General features: G+C 36.0%; 1 protein-coding gene across 5 annotated transcripts in view; it reads right to left on the bottom strand.

Moving 5' to 3' along the window:
- Positions 1-356: 356 nt before the first annotated feature.
- Positions 357-10,295, bottom strand: part of MFSD8 (major facilitator superfamily domain containing 8) — a 93,328-nt gene continuing 83,389 nt past the window's right edge. For all 5 annotated transcript variants that reach the window (XM_081303683.1, XM_081303686.1, XM_081303685.1 and 2 more), the window contains 4 exons: positions 10,154-10,288; positions 6,940-7,043; positions 6,612-6,859; positions 357-3,069 (listed from right to left, as the gene is read on the bottom strand). In XM_081303683.1, the coding sequence (XP_081159809.1) occupies positions 2,863-3,069; positions 6,612-6,859; positions 6,940-7,043; positions 10,154-10,288 (694 nt within the window). In that variant the 3' untranslated portion in view covers positions 357-2,862. The remainder of the gene's footprint in view (positions 3,070-6,611; positions 6,860-6,939; positions 7,044-10,153; positions 10,289-10,295) is intronic.

Here is a 10,295-nt window from a genome sequence, read left to right as displayed (position 1 = left end):
CCTCTCGGGTTCCTATAAGCCCTGCCTGTCCCACTCCTCACCAATCCCAATCATCCTCTTCCATCAGGTCTTAGTAATCATTACTTCATTAGAGACATGCTCCCAACTTTCCTGGTCCTGGTTCCCTGTTACTCTCAGAGCTCCCTACACTCCTGTTTCCTCACACCGCACTTTCCTCAGTCATACTCGCCCATGTAACATGAAACTCAGGCCCGAGATTCCTGCCTCCTGTGAGGAGGGGCTCTGTATATTTTTCCTGTTCCATATTCAACAATTACTTAGTAATTGTCATATAGTGAGTGTCCTCTTAAATATGTACTGAAAGTATGGTTAAAATTTTAAGGCTAAGGTACATATATACAATAATTTGTTTATTAGAAAGTGAACATTCACAATACAACAGACAAAATTACACATGAATCTACAAGAGTACACAGAATTTCTTCTCAAAATAAATTAATTCTTGAACAGATGCAAATAGTTTATCCTTGTCCAGATAAAAAAGTTATAAACTATATTTCACCTTATGTAAGAAAATACAAGACAAGCTTAGCAAAATAGAATATTTTATGAAGTTATAAATCCACTCAAAATATGCTTAGGTCTTCAAAAATATCTTTTTCTAAATATGTTCTTTTGGTTTTTCCTGCTACTGGGCATTGAACCCAGGGTGCTCTGCCACTGAGCCACATTCTTAGCACTTTTTGTTTTGAGACAGGATCTTGCCAAATTGCCCAGGTTGGCCTGAAACTTTCAATCCTCCTGCCTCGGCCTCCCAAGTTGCTGAGATTATAAAATGCATATGCCACCATGCCTGGCAATGTAAACCACTCCTAGTTTTTCATAATTTAAGGACTTTACATCATCTTTAATTTATACTCATTTTGTCCAATGGAAGAGTTAAACTAAGTTATTTAATTATTTCTCAAACTACCTCCCTGTTCTTTCCCAAAACCCATTATTGCCCTATCTTTGATGTTAGACCAAGAAAGCACTGTCAATAAAAAAGAAGGTGGCAGTCAGTTTTGCAAGGTTATAGTTTATCTGAATTGTAATCAAAGAATAACTTTAGAAGCTGGGAATTTGTCATATTCTTGTTAAAAACATGCTATATGTTTTATGATAAAATTCTGGGGGAGAGGTGTTAATTGTTTGCCAAATATTTCTGCTAACAAAAGTCACTGGTACAGGTAACTTAATTTACCTCACAATTAGTAATCTATTAATAATCCAACTTCATGGTTATTTTCCCTTATGAAAAATATAGTGGTTAAGAACTAGACGAAAGACCTAGACAAGTAACTTCTCTATGCCTTCAATCTTCCATCTCTAAAATGGGAATAATAGTATCTTCACCCTAAAGAATAGTTGTGATAAATTACACATTACCAGGAATATAGAAAGAATTCCATAAATATTCGTTATTATTTTCATCAATTATCATTATTGTTATTATCCATCGTGCACACACTACCCAAACCAAGGGTGGAGTTTGCTCTTTATGATTAAAAGTGAGACAAAAACTGAGAAGCTTCAGAATGAAAGGTAAAGGTGATTCCAGGATTTCACCAAATTGCCAGAAGCTTGCTGATGACCTGTAAGCAGAGTCCTGCTAGGGAGGTGGAGAAGAGTGAAAAACCTCTAAAACATAACTGTACAGTGAGTTCGAGAACATTAAGCCTTCCATTAGAGCTGATGAAATTGGGTGGAGGAGTATTTATTTCTTACTGTAAAGTGCAGATTATGTATTTATTCTTAAGATTTGGAAATGCTTATAACGTAAAATAGGAAACTTTTGGAAGGATATTTACCACTATTTTTGCAGTTTTGTTATTACCACGTGCACAGTTCTGTACTAGTAACTTACCAGCATCCTATGTACCAATAAACTGTCTGATGAAAGCCATTCTGCTCAAATGCTTATTAACCTGAATTGACAGGGCTGTTAGTTCCCATCCAAATTTAAAATCCAACTAAAATTCTATAGCTCTTTAACAGCTCTGCAGACAAGGGACTGTTGTGTTCCCTCTTATAATTTAGATGGGCAATATTTAATCACAGTGAATTTTTCTCTAAAGCTTAAAGGAGTTGGGATATAGCAATAATTTTAAGAAATCACGTACTATTGAATACATGGATACAAAGTGAATTATTAGCACTTCCAAGATTAAATAGTGTAACTCCACTAAAGGCCAAGATATCCATTTTGACCTCTTCATTTTTCAAATATTAGCATTTTTCTTGCTCACGTATCAATTTAGGATTTAGTGAAATATTGAACTAAAATAAGACAGAGATGCAGTATTACAATAAAGATTTATACAAGATAGGAAGGATGGCAGGCATGCTAAATGGAGAATTTAAGGGTCATGATTTTTACTTTGCAAGGAAATGTATGAACAGAAAATGTGTTTTTATAAATAAAAAGTAGTTGTCTTTGAATTAAAATACCTCTTTAGGCAAAAAAAATTCTATAATTTCTATGATACAGCTAATTGGTACAGAACTTGTCCTGGTTCCACTGCATATTCTCTCATTATTTTAATGAGACTTTTGTAGTCTGTACTAAGAGTGTAGTTTTCACACCTATAGACCACTGCCACTCACTGTTTAGTTCATGAAATCCCAAAAGGGCATAATAAGAAAAATATAGGAAATTATGACCCAGAATGTTTTATGTGTCCTACTATTCACAATCGCATGTAGAATCCCCTCTGTTATTTACATATGTTCTTGTTTTTCAAAATGTGCAATGTATCCACAGCCTGTATATGGTGACTGGATCGTAGCAATTGTGGGGCATAGCTTTTGACTAGGAAATGCCACACAAATCAAGTATGTTCCACCATAGTCTTAGTTACCTTACTCCTGAATCCTCCCACATCTTACAGAAAAGGCAATGAGTCTCTTGTAAACCGCTCCGAGGAGTGTGATGGTGAGCAGGATGATTACACACACAAGGCTGAACGCCCATCGTGGCCCCAAGTAAGTATACACGTGACTGATGAACACAGGCCCAAGAATCCGGGCTCCACTTCCAGAAGCTGTCAGCCAGCCCATATACACTCCCTGTGGAGAGTGAGCAGGGGACAAGCAGAAAAATATTCAGGGTTAGTAATTTTAAAACAAAACAAATCTTGAATAATGAACTTTGTTCATATTATAGTCAGTTTAAAAAAACATTTTTTTTTTATACTGGGGATTGAACCCAGGTCCTCACATATGATAGGCAAGCACTCTACCACTGACCTACATCCTCAGCCCTAAAGGAACAAACTTAATATCAGGTGAAGCCCTGGAAACAAGATAATTTATTCATATGCCATTTAAAAATAATATTTATTTTGTATTTGCTGCATGCCAGATGCTGAGTTAGGGATATATATATATATATATATATATATATATATATATATATATATTTTTTTTTTTTTTTTTTTTTTTTCACATTTTTACAACTTTTGTCAGTAAGTGTTGTTCCTGCTTTACAGGCTAAAACTCAGAAACTCGGAGAACTTGTCCAAGAGATGTGAAGTTGTGTTTGGGCCACCCATCTGCACCACTTTACATCATAATACCACTCCTACAACTACTTATCCCAAACCCTAACCCACACAATCTACCCAAGAATATTTAGTGCAGCTGATGCTTGATAACCCCAGACTGAAAACAACCTGAGTGTCCATAGTAAATCAACTAAATAAATTATGATACATTTAATAACTGGAATGTTGATCAGTTAAAGTATAAGGTCTTATACAGGGTAAAATCTTTCATAAGATTACTTTTCATAAGAAAGATTACTCTCCCCCTCTCCCCCGCTCCCCCCTCTTTATTCTCTCCTCCTTACTCTTCTCCCTCTCAGCCTCTCCCTCTCCTCCCTCCCTCCCTCCCTCTCTCTCTCCCTCTCCCTCTCTCCCCCCCCCCTTCTCTTCTGCGACTGGCCACTATGGTCCCGCTAATAAAATCTCGGACAGGTTAAAAAAAAAAAAGAATAACATATTAATGTAATTACTTCTTTCCATGATAGTGCCTAAAGTAAAAAAAATAATAATTATTTGTAGAAAAACTACATATATATGTACTATAATCTGTTTTGCCTTTTTAAAAAGGCATTGAATAGCTGTTTGAATAGGCAAAGAAAAATATATTGAGGGTACAAATGAAGTTAATAGCATCTGGTGCAGTGAATATAAGGGGAGTCTTCTTTTTCTCCTGTTTACATTTTTAAATAATTTGAATTTTATTATAACAATCATATATTGCTTTTGTAATTAATATTTTTTTTCTCTCTTTTGGTACTAAGGACTGAACTCAGGGGTGCTTAACCACTGAGCCACATCCCCAGCGCTTTTAATTTTTATTGTGAGACAGGGTCTTGCTAAATTGTTTGGTGCCTCACTGAGTTGCTGAGGCTGGCCACAAACTTGTGATCCTCCTGCCTTAGCCTCCCCAGTTGCTGGGATTACAGGTATGTGCCTCTACACCCAGCTTTTTTTTTTTTTTTTTTTTTTGAGATAGGGTCTATGTTGGGCTCAAGTGAACCTCCTTTCTCAGCCTCTGCAATAGCTGGAATTATAAGCATATGCCACAGCATCCAGCTTATGCCTTTATTCTTAATTTTGAAAAACTGAAAATATAGTATTCAGGTTAAAAACAAACCCAGGACTGGAGGTGTACTTTATTATTGGTAGAGAACCTAGCACACATACTTGAGGCCCTGGGTTCAATAGACAGCACGGAAAATATACCCCCCGCCAAAAAAGAAAAAAAAAAACAATCTACCAAAATATTTTATCTATAGATTTTTCTCCTTGCTGATTCCAATAAAGAACCCTATTTGAGTAAAGCTATCATCTTAATTTTAAAAGGAGGTAGATAATATTTTTATTTTGTGGTCAGGGCTGGAGTTTTTGCTCAACAGTAGAGCACATACTTAGCATGTTTGAGGCCTCAAGTTCAATCTCCAGAACTACCAAAAAAATAGAATAAGAGTTAGAAGCAAAATCTGAAAATAGTCTAAATGATAGCACAGCTGAATGTGGTGGTGCACACCTGTAATTGCAGCTACTCTGGAGGCTCAGATAGAAAGATCCCAAATTTGAGGTCAGCCTCAGCAACTTACCATGGCCCTGTCTCAAAATAAAATAAAAAGGTAGAAAGCCTCTGGGTTCAATCCCGGTAAGGAAGAAAGAATAAATGGAGTACAATGTTTCCATTAAAATAATTCACTAGCTGCCTTAGTGGTGCACATCTGTAATCCAGTGGCTTGGGAGGCTGGGGCAGGAGAATCTCAAGTTAAAAGCCAATCTCAGCAACAGCGAGGCACTAAGCAACTAGTAAGAGCCTGTCTCTAAATAAAATACAAAATAGGGCTAGGGATGTGGCTCAACGGTCAAGTGCCTCTGAGTTCAATCCCTGGTACAAAAAAAAAAAAATTCACTAAAAGAAAATCAAATGGCATAGAAGGGTATTCACAACATGTTATATATTTTTGATGACATTTTTGTGTTGAACACACATAAGCACAGAAGCATAACTTCATCAAAATCTTAGTAGTAATTGTCTCTCTGATAGTTTTCTTTTTGCTTCTGTATTTTTTTCCAATTTCATATAATGAATTAGAGAATTAAAATTCTTGTTTATCATTTTTGCAGCTCCGGGTACCAAACCCAAGGCCTTATGTATGCTAGGTAAGTGTTCTACCACTGAGCTATAACTTTGGTCCATAAAATTCTTACTTAAAAGTTAATTTTGGGGCTGGGGATGTGGCTCAAGCGGTAGCGCGCTCGCCTAGCATGCGTGCGGCCCCGGGTTCGATCCTCAGCACCACATACAAACAAAGATGTTGTGTCCGCCGAAAACTAAATAAATAAATATTTTTAAAAAATATATAAACTTAAAAAAAAAAAAAAAGTTAATTTTGGAACTGTGCACGATGGCACATGCCTATAATCCCAGAAGCTCAGGAGGCTGAGGCTGGAGGATGGCAAGTTCAAAGCCAGCCTCAGCAAAAGTGAGGCACTAAGCAACTCAGTGAGACCCTATCTCTAAATAAAGTACAAAATAGGGCTGGGGGTGTGGCTCAATGGTTGAGTGCCCTTGAATTCAATCCTCAGTACCCCCCCCAGAAAAAGTTAGTTTAAGGCTGAAGGTATATGCAGTTCAGTGATATAGTGCTTGTCTAGCCTGTAGGTTTGATCCCAAGCACCACAAAATAATATAATAATCTAAAAATATACATAGCCTTTGTAAACTTTTAAGATATTTGTGTGTTTCATCTCTTAGTAATGGCTTCTGGAGTCAGAAGAAATTAAGCCTAGATCCAAACGTGGCTACCAATTATGGTTCCCTTAATGTTGCCTAATTTAAGAATTTCAGAAATTTATGCTTCAAATTTTTTTTTCAGTGAAAATGATTTTGAGCTCATAATCACTGGCATCCTAATCACATTAGCATACTGTTTGTGAAGTTTCAGTAAATAAACCTTATAAATACTTGACAAAGGTTGTTTGCTTTTAAAAACTTAAAATGCTAATAAATGTGGTAAAAATCCCCCAATGTGCTACAAAGTATGTCTTATAATTGCAATGTCAGGGAAGCCTGCTTACCTGAGGCTCTGGTCCTAGAATTTTTGAATATAATGTATAAGACATAACATTACAGGCTGGATAGCCTATTCCAACCAGCACAGCTGATGTGAAGAACTGGGCCAGGTGGATCACTGGGGTGTAGAGGCACCAGGCTTGCTCAACTGGGCAACCAACTGGCCGTTCATTATGATATTCTCTTGCAGACTTCCAAAAACCAATCATAATTTCCCCAAATGTGGTATTGGGGATTGAATTATTATGTAAATCTGTGAAAACAAAATTAGTATAGTGTAGGACTTGCTAATTTTAGCTAAACACCAGGAGATAATGTTATAGAATCATGTACCTTCCCACTGTATTTTGGGGAACTGACTTCCCCAAGGTAACAAGATAAAGAAGCCAACCCACACAACGATGAGTCCTCCCAGTAGAATAGCTCGCTCACCAATCCTGTCAAAGAACAGAAATTCTGTAATTTTAAAATGAAACATTGTAACAAAAGTTCCATTACTTATATAATTAAAAAACTATAAAATTTTGATACTTTTGTGATACTTGTAAATGCAATACATAATTTCCCACTAAAAGCAACCAAGACTTCTATTAAAAAAAAAAAATAGCCAATTTCAGGTCTGGGACAGGAAATCCAGAAGTTGAAACTAGAATATCTTTTCCTACCAGAAAGCAAAGAAGCTATTAGTGACTATGAGGTCATGAAAATAGTACTCAGCCAATTTGAAGAAGTTGGCCAACAACTTAGCAATATGAACACCAAAAAGAAAAAATAATAATAATGGGAATTAACTGAAATACAAGAAAGTGTTATAATGTATAAATTCATACTATCCTAAGATGGAACACTCTCTGGTCACTTTTTGAGGATGCCACAGAACCATCTCATCATTTTAAATAACAGTTAATTAAAGGAAAAAATCACACATGTATCCTTTCTGATGCAAACTGTACTGTACCTCACGATAATCAAAGGGTTGGTGAAGGGAAGGTTTTTTTAGTAGAATGTATTCTAGTAAATAAATGTTTTATGGAATTAAAATACAGTTGTCCCCCAGTATCTGCAAGGGGTTGGTTTCAAGAGCCCCTTGAGGTTACCAAAATCCAAGGACACTCAAGTACCTCATGTAAAATGGCACAGTAAAGGGTAATAATCTACAAACATCCTCCTCTGTATTTTAAGTCATCTCTGTATTACTCATAATACCTCAAAATATAAATGTATATACTTTTATACTATATTATTTAGGAACTGATGTTGAGAAAAAAACTCCAGGTTCAGTGCAGATGCAATTTTTTCCCCAAATATTTTTATCTGAGTTTGGTTAAGTCTATGGATGGGGAGCCTCAGATCTGGAGGGCAAACTGTCAGCACTTAACAAAGACCCTTGGATGGATTCAGGGAATGATCGATCGTGACTTACATCATAAGGAGAGAAAAAAGACACGTTATATTTTTTCTCAGGTAAGAATATCACCACTTATTTTCTTGCCAAAAAAATGGAACCCAAATCTCTTTAAACTTCTAGATCTAAGTACAGATCAGTTTCCAAAATATAGTAAACAAAGAGATATTTTAAACACTAGCAAGATCCAAAAAGCAGAAACTACAACATAAACATCCTGGCCTCAATTTGTAAGGGGGGAAGAAGAGAAAGACAAAGGGAGGGAAGAAACCAGACAAGGAAAGAGATTGAATCAAGAAAGCAAAGTGAGGAACAAACTAAATTCATGTGAGATAGTCAAGAAAACACAAACTCTGTCTAGATATATGACAATTTTCAGAAATCACTGTTCACTTTTTAGATGTGATGATGGTGTCAATGTTAAACTTTCAGTTAATGAAATATTTATGGAAAGTATGAAATGATGTCTGGTTTCAGGTTCAAAATAATCCAGATGCAGGGGAAAGAAAGTGTGGAGTAGTAGGTGGAGACAAAGATGACACAGGACTGTCCCAGTGTATGTAATTCTTGGAGCTAGATAATGGACACTAGAGGTGCAGAACATAACGCTCTCTAGACCTATGTATATGGAAGTTTTGCATATTAAGAGTAAAATATATAAACAAAACCAGAAGCTTTCAAAAGCAAACAAAACTAACAACATTAAAAAAAATTGAAAACCAAAGGTATCCTATCACCCTCAGAGGACCAGTACGCTCCTCAGCTTTCAAACCTTCTGTACCATTTGGCATTTCTCTAGTTCTACTTTGGTCAAACTGGCCTTTTTGCTTGTTTTTTAAAAACCCAAAAACTCAGTCTTTGCAGAAAAGAGAGAAGACTGAGTATATGGCTGATCTCCAACTTCACTAAAGTCTTATTTTTTTTTTAATGGACACAATACCTTTATTTTGTTTATTTTTATGTGGTGCCTAGAATCAAACCTAGTGCCTCACACATGCTAGACAAGTGCTCTAGCACCGAGCCACAACCACAGCCCCTGAAGTCTTTCTGAATTTGACTTCCTCGGTCATGCTTCCTGGACCACTCCCAGACTCTTCACAGTGCTCACCAAGACTTGCCTTCACATCATGTTTACTGCCCCCAACACAAGTTCTCTGAAGGTACAGAACTGGACATTTCATATATACAGCACTGCTCTATTTTTGCAGCAAGATTTCTGTCTCCATAGCACCCTCCATTGCAGTCTGACCCTACATACCAATTCAATATCTGTTGATTGATTTTAACAAGCATTAGAACTGATTTGGTCAGTTAACATCCTGCATTAGAGTTGGTGACTGAACTTCCTCCAAAGTGTTCTCCTTACAGTTACACTTTCATAAAGAAATTCTTTTAAAAACAGTAGTTTTGAGAAATGCTACAAACTGTATTTGCCATATTATATGATCTTTACATACTTTACATACTTTACATACTAAAGACTTAAATGTTCTAAAATCAATTAGTTCATTAATCTTAACCAAATTTAACCACCAAATCTTTTCTGTTATATAACATATTACATATGGCAGGACAATGTCTTATGAAACACATAAAACTTTTAGAAATACTTTTTAAACTATTTCATAACACACAAAAGCTACATTAGTAGACAATTATTTGCTTGGTAAAATATTTTGCTTCACCAAAGATAGGCCAGAGGGGCTGTGGTTATGGATCAGTGATAGAGCGCTTGCCTAGCACGTTCGAGGCCCTGGGTTCGATCCTCAGCAAATAAAGTATAAAAAATATAAAAACAGTATTAAAAAAAAGCCAGAATACAGAAATACCATGCTTAACAATCTAATTTAAATCTGTTTGAAATTTTCCAAAACTAAAACTAATACATAAATGAGAGAAAAACTTTAAATTATTTTATAGCATATTTACTGACATTGTTATTAGCTAGCTGTGTTTCATGTTTTTTCTTTTTTTTAGTTGGACACAATATCTTTATTTATTTATTTTTATGTGGTGCTGTGGATCGAACCCAGGGCCTCGCACATGCCAGGTGAGCGCTCTACCGTTGAGACACAACCCCAGCCATGTTTCATGTTTTGATTTTTAAAAACTAGATTTGAAACAAAACCAGACAAAACTTACTTTTTGGAAAGTAATTTAACCCCCATGAAAATAACAACTGCCTCAACTCCAAGAGCAGCAAGTATTATTCCATTATACAATACAGCTTGTTCTTGAGTCCAAGCATACATGTCCATTGTCAATGGAGCAAGGATTCTAAGAA

This window comes from Spermophilus citellus (assembly GCF_964194105.1).
Source record: "Spermophilus citellus genome assembly, chromosome: 8".
NCBI classification, from domain to species: Eukaryota; Metazoa; Chordata; class Mammalia; order Rodentia; family Sciuridae; genus Spermophilus; species Spermophilus citellus.
This window is presented reverse-complemented; position numbering and strand designations above follow the sequence as displayed.